The sequence below is a fragment of the Ranitomeya imitator genome, chromosome 2, assembly GCF_032444005.1.
Source record: "Ranitomeya imitator isolate aRanImi1 chromosome 2, aRanImi1.pri, whole genome shotgun sequence".
Taxonomy (NCBI): domain Eukaryota; kingdom Metazoa; phylum Chordata; class Amphibia; order Anura; family Dendrobatidae; genus Ranitomeya; species Ranitomeya imitator.
In genome coordinates this window covers 582,889,597-582,907,764 of record NC_091283.1, presented here as the reverse complement: position 1 = coordinate 582,907,764, position 18,168 = coordinate 582,889,597, and the positions used below count along the sequence as shown (strand labels likewise).

The window sequence follows — 18,168 nt, the reverse complement described above, 5'->3', positions numbered from 1 at the left end:
ATGAGAAAACAGTTGAGGTTTGAGGTGAGTATTCTTTTTTTCATTCAATTTCTGTCTGCTCTCTGTGGTACTGCAAAATGGTGGCCAACTGGCCTTAATTTTGATGAACTTGTCTGGCAAGAAATATAGATCTTGGAGAATGCAAATTTTTGTAAAGTCAAGGAGAAATCACTTCTAATCGTACAAATTAGCTCATCTCTATGTAAAATGTAATATGCTATAACTGAAGCAAAAAGACCTGGACAACACATCCAAACATCTCACATTGATTTATTGTGTCTAATTTAAAAAAAACAAAAAACTAAACATGAGGTTTTCATCATAGTGTATGAAGACCACTGCCACATCACGGCAGACCTCTTAGTGGGTCTCTAACCTTAAAGGTCCTTTGCCATGGAGCCATCAGTGCTGAAGTGATGCAACATCAACAAGGAAAGCAACTCAGACACCCCAAAGTACCCATGCTTCAAGTTCTATTTAAAATGTATGTTTGTGGACTGACATATGTAAACGATCTCCAAAATCTCTTAGCTACAAAGCTACTGCATATGAGTTCATCATTTTGCTTTTCCTAAGCAGTGAATATAAGGAACTTTTGTTGGCTACTCAACGTGCCTACTTGTTTCCAGAAACAGCACCACTGTAAATTATTTCAAGCTTGTTACTGTTGATTTCAAAACTAAATCATGATTGACCAATTATCTCCAACCATCCACAAACTTGGTTGAATTTGTAGCAGTGTGAACAAACTAGATTTATTTCAGATGGATATTTCCTCATCATTTAGTTTGATTTGTTGACTTATTTTTGATCATGTTGTTCTGAAACATTTAGATGAAAGTAGTAGTAGTAGTAGTAGTAGTAGTAGTAGTAGTAGTAGAAAAAACGATTGGCAAACAATCTTCACACAGCGGTGCCAACACACATTTTGGTCCATGTTGGCCATGCAAGTTCAATGACACTCGGCGACAAACGAAAAATCTTTTTTGGGGAATAGTATTTCAGCTACATACTTTCGATCTGCAAATTCAAACACTGCCATCTTGATTCTATATGGTAACAGACTGTGATCATTTTGGTTGATATTATTCATTTATGTCAGTTAAAATCTAATAAATCTAATGTTTATAGGCACCTTTGAAAATAATGAAGCTAGGTGTAGCGTAAAAGCACAAAAGCAGTATTATAAATATCTTCTCTCCCATAAATCCCAGTGTAAAAAAAATATTCAGAGAATTGACTACACATTTTATTTTTCTAAGAAATACATAAGCCCAGGATTTTTGTCTGTATTAAAATCCAAGTGCTGTCAGCTCCATAAAGAAGACTTTACATCCACACCTAATCCATACTGTTAATAAATAAGATTATATTTTATATCTCTATAAATATTCTTTGAGTTAGTGTCTGCAATTTAAGCATATGTTTTTCTGTTTGGTTTTGTTAAGTAATGTAATTGGCAGAGGTTATACATTACGTAAATATGTGTGATCAAGGCTTTTCATTGTCATAGACTTCATATTTTGTTCCTTACCATTTTTATTTACTAAATACTATATAACTACTGCTGATACACCTTCGTTCTAATAATCGTAGGTTGTAGTAGCAGTCCGACTCTATTAATATGTCATAATTTCTGATCACAGTATGTTCAACCAAATACTCTATTAAATTAATTGTTCCATCAGTATTACCCCAGTTCATATGCCTTATTATGACTATTCAATAAGGACCCATTTTACTAAAAATGGAATAGCTCTTGCTGAATTGGATTAGCTAATGCAATACTGCATTTACCTGTTTTAGAGAAATTTGCCAACTGATGGCTTTTTTGCTTGGCAAAATCTGTTGTTTGTCAGAATTCTGTTGTAGCTCACAAACTGTAATGAGTCATTTTACAGCTTGTGAATTTTAGATTCAAAGTTAGTATCTTGATATTATAGATCAAATGATCACTGTATCTCAAAGATACATGTATTTCAAATGTGTGCAACTGTTTCAGTCTTTTGATGTTCAAACTAACTTATTCTATTGAAGTAAGTGAAAGATGCCTGAGGAATTATGGACACATATAAAGACTATTATTAATGAAGAAACCAGTAACACAATAAGGCATAAAAGACTTCAACAAGACTTAACAAGAGAGAACCTAAAGATTATTGAAGAAAGACGACTTGCAAATGCAAAATGTGATAAGCAGCATGCAGTAAACATCAATAAAAGACTAAAGCGAGCCATTCAAAGAACTTTATTACTAAGAGATACGTACAGAGATAGAAAGTGAACATCTGAGGGGCAAGACCAGGAAGGCATGCCTAAAGATCCAAGAGATACAACCAATATTTCAACCAAGAGTGGGCATGGTGAAAGACGCCAACATAAAACTTGATTGTACGTCACTCTGTATAAGGACATGGTGCCTGAATAGAACACTATTCCAATAGGAAACAGAATCCAGCACTTTTAAAGCTGCAAGGGATTTGCTGCCCAGGAGATTTGTGCAAATTTCCTGCTCAGCATATGCCTACTCCACATAGTACTCTGACTAGAAACTATCTGAAGTAGATTTTGTTGACCGAGTTGTCACTAATTTCATTTGTTGGATTGTGATTCTTATTAAAGCTAAAAAGTTTCATGCAACTTTAAAGGTACCGTCACACTCAGCGACGCTGCAGCGATACAGGCAACGATCTGACCTAAACTAGATCGCTGGAGCGTCGCTGTTTAGGTCGCTGTAGAGACGTCAAACACAGCAACTCCAGAACGATGCAGGAGCGATCCAGTGACGTAACGGCGACTCACTTATTGTTCTCGCTTCATGTAAAAACATTGCTGGCATCGTTGCTTTTGATGTCAAACATGACGATACACGCCAATCTAGCGACCAAATAAAGTTCTGGACTTTTAGCTCCGACCAGCGATATAACAGCGGGATCCAGATCGCTGCTGCGTGTCAAACACAACGAGATTGCTATCCAGGAGGCTGCAACGTCACAGATTGTTGTCGTTCTCGTTGCAAAGTTGCTGAGTGTGACGATACCTTAAGAGTGCCTGATTCTGTTTCTTATTTCAAAGACACAAACAGGAGCAAAATAATTGACTCACAACAGATCTAGGAAAGATGATAAGAGTGCACAGAGCACCTCAGTGACACAGGAAGAAACTGTAATTGGAAATGATAGAAAGTCAAACTTCTTGAAAAACAAAGTTGTTCTTTCACAAAGCTTCTGACAAGCAACAAAACACCTGGATGTGACAATGTTCCAGTAGAGCTAATACAGTCTTCTGAAGAAGTTTTTGTTATCACACACCTGTGCCAACTGATAGTCAAAGGACTAGACAAGATTAGGCTTTTTTTCTATTCAGAAGAAGGGAGATGACTCAAACTGTAAACTATCACACTGTGCACTTATACCTCATGCCAGCAAAATACTACTTGCTTCATCAACTACAACAAACCATTCAATTATGTTGATCACCAGAAACTTTAGATAGCCATGAAGGATATGGATGTGCCGAACCATCTGATCAGCCTCATTAGGAACCTTTACATCAGCCATGAAGGAACAGTCCAAACGGTACATGGTTACATGGGATGGTTCACAGTAGAGTGAGTCGTCAGACAAAGCTGTATCCTGTCACCATGTCTCTTCAACTTATAGGCAGAAGCTTCCATATTTTTTGTATTATAAGACACAATTTTGGGAGAAAAATGGAGGAGCATCTTATAATTAGAAGGTAACTTATTAGGGGATGGGTGGTAGCTGTGCTGCAGCGGGGTAATAAGAGGCAGGGTCGCTGCTTCAAGAGACTGGCAGTGGTGGCAGGAGTAGGGCGATGCTGCAGGCCCTAGATGTAGTCATTGGTGAGCAGAGTCCTTTTTTCCATTGATTTGCCTGCTGTGGGCTTTGGGAAAATGGCAGCCGGCAGAGGCGCATGCATAGATTTCAGTCTCAGGAGATGAGATCTCGCCTCCCAAGATCTTAATTTGCGCATGTGCCACCTCCAGCGGTCATTTTCCTGAAGCCCACCACAGGGAAATAAATGGCATATGGGACTCTGTTCACCAGCACCGACATCTTATGAGAGCCCAGGGCCCCCAGCCTCACACTGCCTGGATGCCCCCTCCTCCCAGCCCAGGGCCCACAGCATCACCCCACTCCTGCCACCACTGTCAGCCTCCTGAAGCAGCAACCCTACCTCCACTGACCCTGCTCCGCTGCTCCCTGCAGTAAGCTATGATTAAAATGGACTACAAAACGCACCACTATTTTTTTATTTATTTCCCATTTGGGGTGCATTTTATGTTCTGATGTGTCTTATTGTCTGTAAAAATGTTCAGAAAGGCTGAGCTCAAAAAAGAAAGAACCAAAATTGCTGGTTGAATCATCAACAGAATCTTAAATACACAGACAGTACTACTTTGATAGCAACAAGTGTAGATGAAATTAAAAACTAGCTACCGAGTGTCAAGCTAAGAAGCTTGAATACGTGACTACTACATATAAAGAAGACTCAATATAAAGAAGACAAAGATATTGACTACTGCCAAGTTCGACCAGGACACATTTGAAATGGACGGCGACAAACTGGAAGTTGAAAAAGACTTCAACCTACTCAGATCAATGATCGCTCGAGATGTAGTGATAACATTGGAAATTAATAGGAGCATAGCTATGGGTAAATCAACAATGAAATCACTGGACAAGGTCTTCAAAAATCGAGGAACATTTCACTGACGAATACACAGCGCATAAATAGTTTGATCTTCTGTGTGGTAACATACGGATGCGAAACGTGGATGATAAAGAAACAAGGTGGAAGAAAAAATCGACACCTTCGAACTCTGGTGCTGGAGAAGGATGTTACCAATACAATACATGGCAAGAAGAATACATAAATCAATTTTGAAACAAATCAAGCCAGTCACAAACATGTAAATTAAAGCAAGTATCACCAAGCTACAATTTGCATAATATAGACACATCATATGAAGACAGCAGTCACTGGAGAAGTACATCATGCTTGGAAGAATAAAAAGATGAAGGTGAAGAGGAAGACCAGCTACCCAATGGCATGATGCTATTATGATAAGGATGGAGAAGACCCTTGTGGGTCTGTCTAGGCTTGTACAAGATGAATTTCCAACAGATAGTTCATGCATTAAGTTGCCATGGATCGAGATCCAGTTAGGGTATGTGCGCATGTCGAATGGTCCTCTACGGATTTTTCCGCAGCGGATTTGATAAATCCGCAGGGCAAAACATTGCTTTTTCCTGCGGATTTATTGCGGATTTACTGCGGTTTTTGTGAGTATTCCACTGCGGTTTTACACCTGCGGTTTTCTATTATGAAGCAGGTGTAAAACCATTGCGGATTCCGCACAAAGAATTGACATGCTGCGGAATTTAAACCGCTGAGTTTCCGCTCGGTTGTTTCCACAGCATGGGCACAGCGTTTTCGGTTTCCAATAGGTTTACATTGTACTGTAAACTCATGGGAAACTGCTGTGGACCCGCAGCTGCGGATCTGCAACAAAATCCGCATCGTGTGCACAGAGCCTTAAAGGCTTTGAAAAAAAAAAAAATAATCTGCCTGTTTGTTTCTTAATTTTGTGTTTTGGGCACTTGGTCAATTATGATGCACTCTAAGATAACTAATACTAAAACAGTTGCATACAATGTTGTAGTTAAGTAAGAAAGCACAGATTTACCAAGCACTCTATAACACCAGTTTACGTGATAAAGACTTGTTGTGCTGTCAATGTCATAAATATGAGATTATAAATTTAACATCAATTTAGAAAATTATTATGAGACCCCACATTCGTGCACATTTTTCTCTAACGAACTATTGTTACAATAATTCTACATGATTGTGCTGGAAACTTAGAGCCACAAAAACAATGGAAAAATACATACATGTAGACAAAATACTTTTCACCTAAATTGTTGGGGCTGTACAACGAGGCCCTCTTCTGCCACCGGCATGGATAATATTAAGGATATCAAAGAAAAGATCAAAATCTTTGGGTGCCGGATTGGATAGTTTCATCATTACTAATCTAAACAGCACAACACCCATAAAGCCTCTACTTTACTTTGATGTCCTCAATTATACATCATTGACTCACAAGGTCATCAACAGTAATCACAAGAAACTAAAATTTTTTTTTATCATTGTACACATAAGAACCATCCACAATACTTACTCAGAAACCAACTGATCAGCATTGATACTAGGTATTTCAGTAGAAAAGCAGTCAAACAAAACCAAGAGCACAAATGTAACCAAAAAAGTATCATGTGCAAGCTTTATACAATTAATCATGGGTGTGTGTAGCAAGAAAAATAAATCTACACCCAAACTTAGATATTTATTTATTTAGTCACATCTCAGTTGTTTCTACTTACAATACAAAGAATACACAAATTAACATCAAAAGTTGTCATCTTTGTAACTTAATTCACGATAGCTCACTCCTGCACTCACCTGTCATGGCCTCTGTATGTTGTCCTTATGTGGTTCAGGCTGTGCACTTGGACTACGTAGTCATGGAATGACATCAAGTAATACCCAGAGCTGTATTTATAACTGAGGCTTGCTGTTCTCCTCCTTCCTAACTTAATTACAATTTAAATGAACTGGGTGAGGTTCAATACACTTTCATTCAACTTGTTCTACCAAACTAGTAATCACCTTTACATAGAAGAATGTAAATAATGTAAATACTAATGTCCTACTGTTTCCCTATACTCAGTGACTAGTTTTATTGCTGCTGATGCACCCTACAAGTAGTGCACCTTAGGACCAGTACGTCGCAAACAAAACTATATAGTCACAATTTCTTTTACCCTGAAACCCTCAGCTTTTTACAACTCATCTGTATGTATCAGAAAAAAATGTGAATTGATGATCTGTAGCCCGGAAATTGGTGTTCATAAATCTGCGTCATTTTTTTTTAACCAGTGTACACTGTTCAATCAAAACATTACAACCCCTGACATAATTAATTAATATAATTGATTAAAGTTGATGTCTGATGATAGGAAGATAGGTAAGGACGTGAGTGACTCAGACGAGGGCAAGATGACTGGGTCTGTGCATCTGCAGGTTTTCTGGGATATTAAAGTGGTCTACAAAGGGAGAATAAAAAAAAAAGCAACAGGGTCATGGGCACCAAAGGCATTTTGATGCTGATGAAAGCAAAGCTAAACTAAAGTAAGTTGATCTAACTTCTAGGGTCGTGTTTTCTTACAGAAAGCAAACTTTTGGTTTCAACATCTATGGGCTTCTTTTCAAGAAAATGATCCTTAGAATAAAGTGTAAATTAGATGCTTGGTGCACTGTCGCAGTTCCTCGGTGAGTTTTGCCACCTACCTTTCTACTCTGCTTCATTGACAGAACTGGTTTCGTAGGGCCCAGCACTGTCAAAAATTCCCTGTTGTGGAGACTTATGTAAAACCATTGCCGATGGACTGACCATACCTTTGCCTTCCATTTATCGTGGTGTTCTATTCAGATCGGCTCCCTGATGAACCCCCCAAAATGGAGGGAGATGCGTCAGAACAGGGAATAAGTGTAATCAATGAAGATTTTAGACTGAGCTAAGTATGGTATTTAATAATATTCCTGGACTTCTATTTTGTGATGGTTACGTATTGATGGACACATGTCTCTTCTCTATAATTTATCAATATTTTATGATGAATTGTCATGAGGATTTGTTTCCTTATACACTAATGCTATTTATTTTCACATTATTTAGTGGAATTTGAACTAATATTGATGGGTATGTTGGCATACCTACCATTTGTGCTTGATAATATCTAGTGTAGGTGTGTAATTGTTGAGCAGGGGTGCCATGGCATCATAATAAGGTGCCGAACTCTGCAGTTATGTAGGAAAACAGGTTTGTAGGGCTCATTAGGGATTGATAGCTTCTTTTTTTGGTCCTAGATACACCTATCATTACACACACCTTTTTACGTTTGCCACCGGCTGCAGCTAACACAGCCCGTTATCAGGGCCCGCAGGCAGGGCCGGACTGGCCATCGGGCAGTTCTGGCAAAAACCAGAAGGGCCGGTGGCAGTTGTGGGCCACTCGCCAGCGCCGACTACCCCCAGCGCCTACTCACCCCCCGCCAGTCATGCCGCATTCAACTATACCGGCGTCTATGACCCCGATACAGTTCAATGCAATGATGGAGGAGAGAGTGTCTGCTGTCGCTCCCTCTCCCATCATTCCCCGCTCTGCCTCTGACACTGCGGGTGCGCGATGATGTCATATCATCGCGCACCTGCTGTGTGTCTGGCGGGCAGACTGCGGCCGCTGAGACCGGAGCCAGGAGCAGCATGGGCACGAGGAGAGTGTTTTTTTAAAATATATCTATGAGTGATAACTGGATTGTCAGGCTATTGGGGGACTGTATTACATTTTATGGGGGAATTTATTACATCCTATGGGGGCTGGCTGCATTACATCCTATGGGGGCTGTGCTGTATTACATTCTATGGGGGGATTTATTACAGTCTATGGGGGCTGTGCTGCATTACATTCTATGGGGGCTGTGCTACATTACATTCTATGGGGGCTGTGCTGCATTACATTCTATGGGGGCTGTGCTGTGTTAAATTCTATGGGGGGATTTATTACATTCTATGGGGGCTGGCTGCATTACATTCTATGGGGGCTGTGCTGCATTACATTCTATGGGGGCTGTGCTGCATTACATTCTATGGGGGCTGGCTGCATTACATTCTATGGGGGCTGTGCTGCATTACATTCTATGGGGCTGTGCTGCATTACATTCTATGGGGCTGTGCTGCATTACATTCTATGGGGGGCTGTATTACATTCTATGGGGAGGGCTGTATTACATTCTATGGAGGCTGCATTATATTCTATGGGTGTGTGTTATATTCTATTTGGAGGTGGGCTGTATTACATTCTATGTGGCTGTATTACATTCTATGGGGTGCTGTATTATATTCTATGGAGGGGCTACATTATATTATATGGGGGGCTGCATTATGCTCTATGAGGGGACTATCATATATTCTATATGCAGGGGCTGCATTATACTATATGAGGCGGCTGCATTATATTCTCTGGGGGGTTACATTATACTCAGGGGGCTACAATATATTCTGAGGGGTGGCTGCATTATACTCCGGGGTGGCATCATTATACTATATGTGGGCTGCATTATACTGTATCGAGGACTATGGGAAATACATTATACTATATGAAGGACTATGGGGTGCATTAAACTATGGGAAGTGAATTGTACTACATGGATGATAATGGTGGGGCATTATACTATATGGAGCACTATGAGGAATGTATTATACTATTTGGAGGACTGAGGAGTGTATTATGCTATATGGAGGACTGAGGAGTGTATTATACCATATAGAGGACTATGGGGAGTGTATTATACTATATGGAGGACTGAGGAGTGTATTATACTATATGGAGGACAGAGGAGTGTATTATGCTATATGGAGGACTGAGGAGTGTATTATACTATATGGAGGACTGAGGTGCACATTATAATGTATGGAGGACTATGGGGTGTATTATACTAAACAAGCAAAATGCTGCCTATTCTTCGAGTGATTGGATTGTTTATGTGGGAACAGAAATCCTTCTTCTCAGCAGCATATAGCCGATGTAAACTGCAGATGTGCTGCTGATAACATGATACTGTATGGGGACAGATTGATCTAATTGTGATTGTTCTGTTCCCTTCATTCTTTCTCAGTTGGTGTAAAGAGGCTGGGAAACAAGCGAACGACTTCAGTATTGTCGATCACACTCGTTTTGTGGCCTGATATCAGCGCATGTAAATACAGCAGAAATGCTTCGCATGGAGACCAGGCAAGGATGATGACAGTTGTAGTTAGCACCTGGCACCTGGGAATAGCGCTAACTCTACTGCTTTTCCCAGCCACCACAGCATTTAATTCTGGTATGTGTAATAATTTTTAGGGTTGATGTCAGCTACGTAATATCAGCTGCTATCAATCCCTGGCGTAAGTAATGGAGAGGTGTCTATCAGACACCCCCACTACTAGCCCAGACCTGGCGAGATCCAGCGACTCTGAAGAGCGGTGACGGTAGTAACAATACCGCTCTTCACAGTCGTCGAGCTCAGCGCAAGACCCGGAATATCTGAAGAGTGGTGACGTTACTGAGTTACCGATGTCACCGCTCTTCAGAGTCACCGGGTCTCGTGCTGCGCAGCAGAACCAAAAGTGGCTGTAGGCAAAGTTTATGGAGCATCAGAATGAGGTTCCATAGCCTTTGGTCGTCTCAATCCCTTCATTATCTACGAGATCCAGTTATGTAGGTAAAGTAGCAGCTTTGCTTGGTACTGCAACTAAAAGCAATAAATAGGACTGAGCTGTAATGCTGGATACAGCTGTAATTATATGTTATATAGTCGTGTTACACTCCCCTCACTTCTTGTAACCTACAAGTGTACAAATATATCATACAGTCACCATGTGACAAGTGGGCCTGTGTAACTTCAAATGCCAGGGCCAAATTTTAGTCCTAGTCTGGCCCTGCCCACAGACTAGGGACCCCGCTCCCTGGGGCCCCACAGCCCACGCGGCCGCTATGGAGCTGTAAGCCAGGGGGACCTGGTGTCTGCGCCGCCCTCCAGTGCGTGCTGCATTCTAATGGAAGAGATGACGCTCCCTTTTTCATCATTCCCCTCTGCCTCTGACAAAAAGCGGGTGAAGTGATGTCATCCCTGTGTGCCAGGCTGACTGCAGAGCGGCTCCTGACACCGCTGATATCGGAGCAGAGCCGCCGCCAGAATCAGCGCGGGAGCGAGGAGGAGAGGTGAGTAGTGTGTTAAGCGAAATCGAAAGGGTTAACGAGTGTTCTTGTAACTTATCAGTCCAGGGAGGTCCTGACTGGAGGGTCCTTATTCCAATGTGGGTACAGTCACCAGCAGCACTTGAGATCCTGAAGTCTCTCCTCTGTCTCCTGGGAACTGGAGACTCCGGGGTTAAGTCTTTGCAGTCTTTTCTCCCAGTGAAGCTGGAAGTAGGAAGCAACACAGCCACTCTGCTGCATGAGTCTCTGTATGGCAGTCTCTCTGCAGTAGCAATGCTGCAAACACACTGAGCAGTTTACTTGTCACACTCAGGGGTCCTGGCTTGTCACTGCGGTCACCGGGGCTGCGCACTTAGGTCACTGTCAGTGGATACGTCTTCTCTGATTACGGAGGATTCCAAGTCCACACTCTCACATCCAGCCCTCACTATGGCTGGTTCAAGCGATAAAGTAACAGCGCTCCATCCAGGTGTATAATTCCAACAGATAAATTTATTTTGCCATATAGCAGCAACGTTTCGACCCTGTGGGTCGTTATCAAGCATGATCATGCTTGATACTTTATCGCTTGAATCTCTGATGGTCCTGGAAGGTTCCCTGGACTTGGACGGGCGCCCCAATCTGTGAGTGCTGTCAGCCTTCTATTTTCTTCACTATGGCTGGTATCTCAGCCTCAGTGCCCTCACGGGGAGCACTCTCTCTCAGAGAGAGCGGCGCTGCAGCCTGCTTTCTCTCTGGCGCGCTGTCTCCCTGTCTCGCACGCTCTGCTCGCCTGCTCTTTTCTGACCACACCCCTCTCTCTTCCTCTCTTCCCCCAGCAGTCACATGGCCCCCTCGGTCCAGGGCAGAAAGTCCTCCCCCCAACAACCCAGCTGTCTGACTAAGTGGTTCCAGGTAAGGAGCAGGGAAAGCAACCTCCTTACACTGGTATATGGTCTCCAAACTGGTATGTGCTGCTTCCATCCAGCGCCCTAATCTTGTCATGTGCTGCTAACATCTTGCGCCCCCTTCCAGTCATGTGCAGCCCCCATCCTGTACCCCCTTCCTGTCATGTGCAGCCCCATCCTGCACCCTCATCATGTTTTGTGCGCCTCCATCTTGTCATGTGCTACTCTCTTCCTGTGCCCTCATCCTGTCATGTGCTCCCATCCTGCGCCCCAATCCTGTCAGGTGCTCCAATCCTGCGATCCAATCTTGTCATGTGGTGCTCCCATCCTGTGCCCCATCCTGTCATGTGGGGCTCCAATCCTGCGCCCCAATCCTGTCATGTGGTGCTCCCATCCTGCACCCTCATCCTGTTTGTGCGCCTCCATCTTGTCATGTGCTAGTCTCTTCCTGTGCCCTCATCTTGTTGTGTGCTCCCATCCTGCACCCCCATCCTGTCATGTGGTGTTCTCATCCTGCGTCCCAATCCTGTCATGTGGTGCTCTCATCCTACGTCCCCATCCTGTCATGTGGTGCTCTCATCCTGCTTCATGTGGTGCTCTCATCCTTTATTATATATAGATAGATAGATAGATAGATAGATAGATAGATAGATAGATCAGTGAGTCCTGGTTGTATGGGGGAGCTGCATGATACCCTATGGGGAAGGAGCTGCATGATACCCTATGGGGGAGCTGCATCATACCCTATGGGGGCTGAGCTGCATGATTCCATATGGGGGAACTGCATCATACCCTGCATGATACCCTATGGGGAGGGTGCTGCATCATACCCTATGGGGAGGGAGCTGCATCATACCCTATGAGGAGGGAGCTGCATCATACCCTATGCGAAAGGAACCGCATGATACCCTATGGGGAGGGAGCTGCATGATACCCTGTGGGGAGGGAACTGCATGATACCCTATGGGGAAGCTGCATCATACCTTATGGGAGGCGGAGCTGTATGTTACCCTAGGGGGGAGCTGCATCATACCATGCATGATACCCTATGAGGAGGGAGCTGCATCATACCCTATGGGGAGGGAGCTGCATCATACTCTATGGGGGAGCTGCATGATACCCTATGAGGAGGAAGCTGCATGATACCCTATGGGGAGGGAGCTGCATGATACCCTATGGGGAGGGAGCTGCATAATACCCTATGGGGAGGGAGCTGCATGATACCCTATGGGGAAGGAGCTGCATGATGCCCTATGGGGAGGGAGCTGCATCATACCCTATGGGGAAGGAGCTGCATCATACCCTATGGGGAAGGAGCTGCATCATATCCTAAGGGGAGGGAGCTGCACAATGCCCTATCGGGAGGGAGCTGCATGATAGCCTATGATGAGGGAGCTGCATGATATCCTGTGAAGGGAGGCAGAATGATACCCAGTGGAAGGGGGCAGCATGATACCCTGTGGTGGGGGCCAGCATAATACCCTTACTGGAGGGGGGCAGCATGATACCCTATTGGAGGGTATCCAAAGACATGCTGATAGGGAATTTAGATTGTGAGCCCCACTGGGGACACCGATGATAATGTGTGTAAAGCACTGCGGAATAGGTTAGCGCTATATAAAAATAAAGATTATTATTATTATTATTATTGGAGAGAGGCAGCATGATACCCTATTGGAGGGGGTCCGCATGATACCTTGTGGAGGGGGGCAGCATGATACTCTATGAGGGGGCAGCATGATACCCTATGAGGGGGCTACATTATATTCTGTGGGGAGCTGCATTATATTCTATGGAGGGGCTGCATTATACCTTATGAGGGGGCTGCATTATACTCTGAGGGGACTACATTATATTCTGTGGGGGGACTGTATTATTCTATTTGAAGGGGGCTGCATTATACCCTATGAGGGGGCTACATTATATTCTGTGGGGGGCTGCATTATACCTTATGAGGGGGTTACACTATACTCTAAAGGGACTACATTATACCCTATGGGGGGCTGCATTATACTCTATGAGGCTGGTTGCATTATATGCTATGAGGGGGCTACATTATATTCTTTATGAGGCCTGCAAAATATTCTGTGAGGGGGCAACATCATACTATATGAAGGGGCTACTTTATATGCTATGAAGGGGATACATTGTACCCTATGAGGGGGCTACTTTATATTCTATGAGTGGGCTACTTTATATTTCATGAGGGAGCTACCCCAACCCCTGCCACATTATTAAGACATGTACTACTTTATATTATACCCTGAAATTAGCACGTTTTACCACACAATTGGTGGTCTTGTATTTATTTCTATGTAGCTACATAGTGGGTCCCAAGAATGATTTTCTCTGAGCCCAAGGTGCTCCAGTCCGACGCTGCATCTAAGGGTGCAGGGATCATATTAACACCACATGTGCCTCACAAAATTTTATACCACTGAGCAGTGAATAAAGAATACCGTATATACTCGAGTATAAGCCGAGATTTTCAGCCCAAATTTTTGGGCTGAAAGTGCCCCCCTCGGCTTATACTCGAGTCACGGTAGCGGTGGGGTCGGCGGGTGAGGGGGTGAGGGCGCTGAGGTATACTTACCTAGTCCCAGCGATCCTCGCGCTGTCCCTGCCGTCCCACGGGCTTCGGCGCTGCAGTTTCTTCCTCTCTTCAGCGGTCACGTGGGACCGCTCATTACAGAAATGAATAAGCGGCTCCACCTCCCATAGGGGTGGAGCCGCCTATTCATTCCTCTAATCAGCGGTGCCGGTGACCGCTGATAGAGAAAGAAGCTGCGGCACTGAAGACAGGAGGGGACAGCGCGAGGATCGCCAGGACTAGGTAAGTATAGCATATTCACCTGTCCTCGTTCCAGCCGCCGGGCGCCGATCCATCTTCCCGGCCGGCGCCTCCATCTTCCCGGCGTCTCTGCTCTCTGACTGTTCAGGCAGAGGGCGCGATGACGCATATAGTGTGCGCGGCGCCCTCTGCCTGATCAGTCAGAGCAGAGACGCCGGGAAGATGGAGGCGCCGGAACGAGACGCCGGGAGCTGCAATCAAGGGAGGTGAGTATGTGTTTTTTTTTCTTTATTGCGGCAGCGGCGGCACAGATTAATGTGGAGCATCTATGGGGCACAGTGAACGGTGCAGAGCACCGTATATGGCACAGCACAGCTATGGGGCACAGTGAACGGTGCAGAGCACCGTATATGGCACAGCACAGCTATGGGGCACAGTGAACGGTGCAGGGCACCGTATATGGCACAGCACAGCTATGGGGCACAGTGAACGGTGCAGAGCACCGTATATGGCACATCTATGGGGCACAGTGAACGGTGCAGAGCACCGTATATGGCACAGCACAGCTATGTATGGGGCACAATGAACGGTGCAGAGCACCGTATATGGCACAGCACAGCTATGGGGCACAGTGAACGGTGCAGAGCACTGTATATGGCACAGCTATGGGGCACAGTGAACGGTGCAGAGCACCGTATATGGCACACCTATGGGGCACAGTGAACGGTGCAGAGCACCGTATATGGCACAGCTATGGGGCACAGTGAACGGTGCAGAGCACCGTATATGGCACAGCTATGGGGCACAATGAACGGTGCAGAGCACCGTATATGGCACACCTATGGGGCACAGTGAACGGTGCAGAGCACCGTATATGGCACACCTATGGGGCACAGTGAACGGTGCAGAGCACCGTATATGGCACAGCTATGGGGCACAATGAACGGTGCAGAGCACCGTATATGGCACAGCTATGGGGCACAGTGAACGGTGCAGAGCACCGTATATGGCACACCTATGGGGCACAGTGAACGGTGCAGAGCACCGTATATGGCACACCTATGGGGCACAGTGAACGGTGCAGAGCACCGTATATGGCACAGCTATGGGGCACAATGAACGGTGCAGAGCACCGTATATGGCACAGCTAGGGGGCACAATGAACGGTGCAGAGCACTATATGGTTCACACCTATGGGGAAATATGAACGGTGCAGAGCACTATATGGCACAGCTATGGGGAAATAATGATCTATTTTTATTTTTGAAATTCACCGGTAAATGCTGCATTTCCACCCTAGGCTTATACTCGAGTCAATAAGTTTTCCCAGTTTTTTGTGGCAAAATTAGGGGGGTCGGCTTATACTCGGGTCGGCTTATACTCGAGTATATACGGTAAGTTAAATTTCTACCACTAAAATATTGTTTAAGCCCCAAGTTTTTAATTTTTCTAACAGCTAATAGGAACTTATTTTACAACAAACTGAGGTCCATTTTTTCCTGAGTTTGCCAATACCCTACATGTAATCGGGAAATATTTTTCAAGCACATTGCAAAGCTCAGAAGGCAAGGAGCGCCAGATTTTACTGTTATGGTTTGCAGGTGCCATAACCCACTGTGAGAGCCCATGAGGTGCCAGAACAGCTGAACCCCCCATAAGTGACCCCATTTTACGAACTACACCTCTCAATGAATTTATCTAGGGGTGCAGTGATTATATTGACACTATAGGTGTGTCACAGAATTCTATACCATTGTGAAGTGAAGACAAAATAACTACATTTTTAAAACCAAAATTTTGTTTTAGCCAAAGATTTTACATTTTCACACAAAAAGCTGGTAGAAGAGGCACCAAAATTTGTCCCACAATTTCTACTGAGCGTGGCAATACCCCATATGTGGCTGTACAGTACTACTTAGCCATACGGAGATACTCGGGAGGAACAGAGCGCTATTTGCCTATTCAAGTGAATGGCAAAACATCACGCACATGTGCATACGCATAACACACATGGATGACATCTGTGTGACATGCATCGGCGCTGGGGAAGAAGCGTTACACTAAGTGCTGTTCCCTGTCACCGGGTGCTGAACACAGCTCTCATCATTCTCCCCTGCTCTGCCAGCGATTAGCGTGAGTAGGGGAGAATGATGAGAGTTACATTTAAGTGATAAAAGAGATGACAGCAGGCGGCGGCTGATTGGATTATTACACCCTTCAGCTTACCCCTGATACTAATAACAGTGACAGCAGGAGTGGCTGATGGTGGTATTCATCAGCCACTGCCTGCGCTATAAATAAATAAATAAATGAAAAACAATGTGGGTTCCTCTGCATTTTCTATAACCAGCCAGGCAAAACTCACAGCTGGGGGCTGCAACCCTCAGCTGTCAGCTTCAGCAAGGCTGGTTATCAACAATAGAGTGGTACGCACGTTGTTTTTTTAAGTTATTTAAATAAATAATTTTAAAAAATGGTGTGGGGTTCCTCCCCATTTTTGACAACTAGCCTTCCTAATCTCACAGCTGGGGGCTGGTATTCTGAGGCTGGTAAAGGCCATGGACATTGACCCACCCTTGCCTAAAAAAAGCAGCCCTCAACAAATTCTGGTGATTTGCCCAGCTCTTCCCACTTGCCCTGTAGCGGTGCCAAGTGGGGTTCTTATTTGTGGAATATTAACGGAGTCTGTTATTTTTTCAATTAAAAGACTTTAATCTGGCTGTCTTTACTTACCATAATATAACTATAGGATTAGTAATGGAGAGGGGTATATAAGGTGGGCTTGATGTCAGCTGACAGTACAAAGGTGACATCAACCGCACAAATATGAACCCCACTTGCCACTGCTACAGGGCAAGTGGGAAGAGCCGGGCAAAGCACTAGAATTGGTGCATCTAATAGATGTTCCTTTTCTGGGCAGTTGCAGGCTGCTCTTTTTAGGCTGAGAGGGTAAAATATACATGGCCCCTTAGCAGCCTGAGAATACCAGCCCCCAGCTGTGAGCTTTAGCAAGGCTGGTTGTCAAAAATGGAAGGAACCCCTTGCCGTGTTTTCAAATTATTTATTTAAATATAAAAAAAAAAACAGCATGGGGTACCCTCTATTCTTGATAACCAGCCTTGCTGAAGCTGACAGCTGAGGGTTGTAGCCCCCAGCTGTGAGTTTTGCCTGGCTGGTTATAGAAAACACAGGGGAACCCAAGCCGTTTTTTTAATTCATTTATTTATTTACAGCACAGGCGGTGTTTGATGAATACCCCAATCAGCCGCTCCTGCTGTCACTGCTATTAGCCGCAGCAGGGATAGGCTGATGGGAGTAATAGTCCCATCAGCCGCCGCCTGTTCTTTTATCATTTAAATGTAACTCTCATCATTTTCCCCTGCTCTCGCCTGACATATAATTGACTAAGGGTCACTTCCGTCTGTCTGTCTGTCTTTCTGTCTGTCTTTCTGTCACAGATATTTATTGGTCACGGCCTCTGTCTGTCATGAAAATCCAAGTCGCTGATTGGTCACAGAAAACAGCCACGACCAATCAGCGATGGGCACAGTCCGGCAGAAAAATGGCCGCTCCTTCCTCCCTGTAGTCAGTGCCCGGCGCCCGCATACTCCCCTCCAGTCACCGCTCACACAGGGTTA

The 18,168-nt window shown here is 44.4% G+C and overlaps 1 protein-coding gene across 3 annotated transcripts in view; it reads right to left on the bottom strand.

Annotated features, from left to right (window-relative positions):
- The window catches only part of LOC138665083 (protein-glutamine gamma-glutamyltransferase E-like), a 161,295-nt gene that overhangs the window by 73,811 nt on the left and 69,316 nt on the right, over window positions 1-18,168 (bottom strand). The window contains exon 1 of one of the 3 annotated variants that reach the window (XM_069752255.1): window positions 6,493-6,564. The exons of 1 other annotated variant lie outside the window; for it this stretch is intronic. In XM_069752255.1, coding sequence (XP_069608356.1) covers window positions 6,493-6,499 — 7 coding nt within the window. In that variant the 5' untranslated portion in view covers window positions 6,500-6,564. Of the gene's footprint in view, window positions 1-6,211; window positions 6,267-6,492; window positions 6,565-18,168 lie in introns of those variants that run through there. One more of the 3 variants, XM_069752254.1, reaches the window with a different exon arrangement.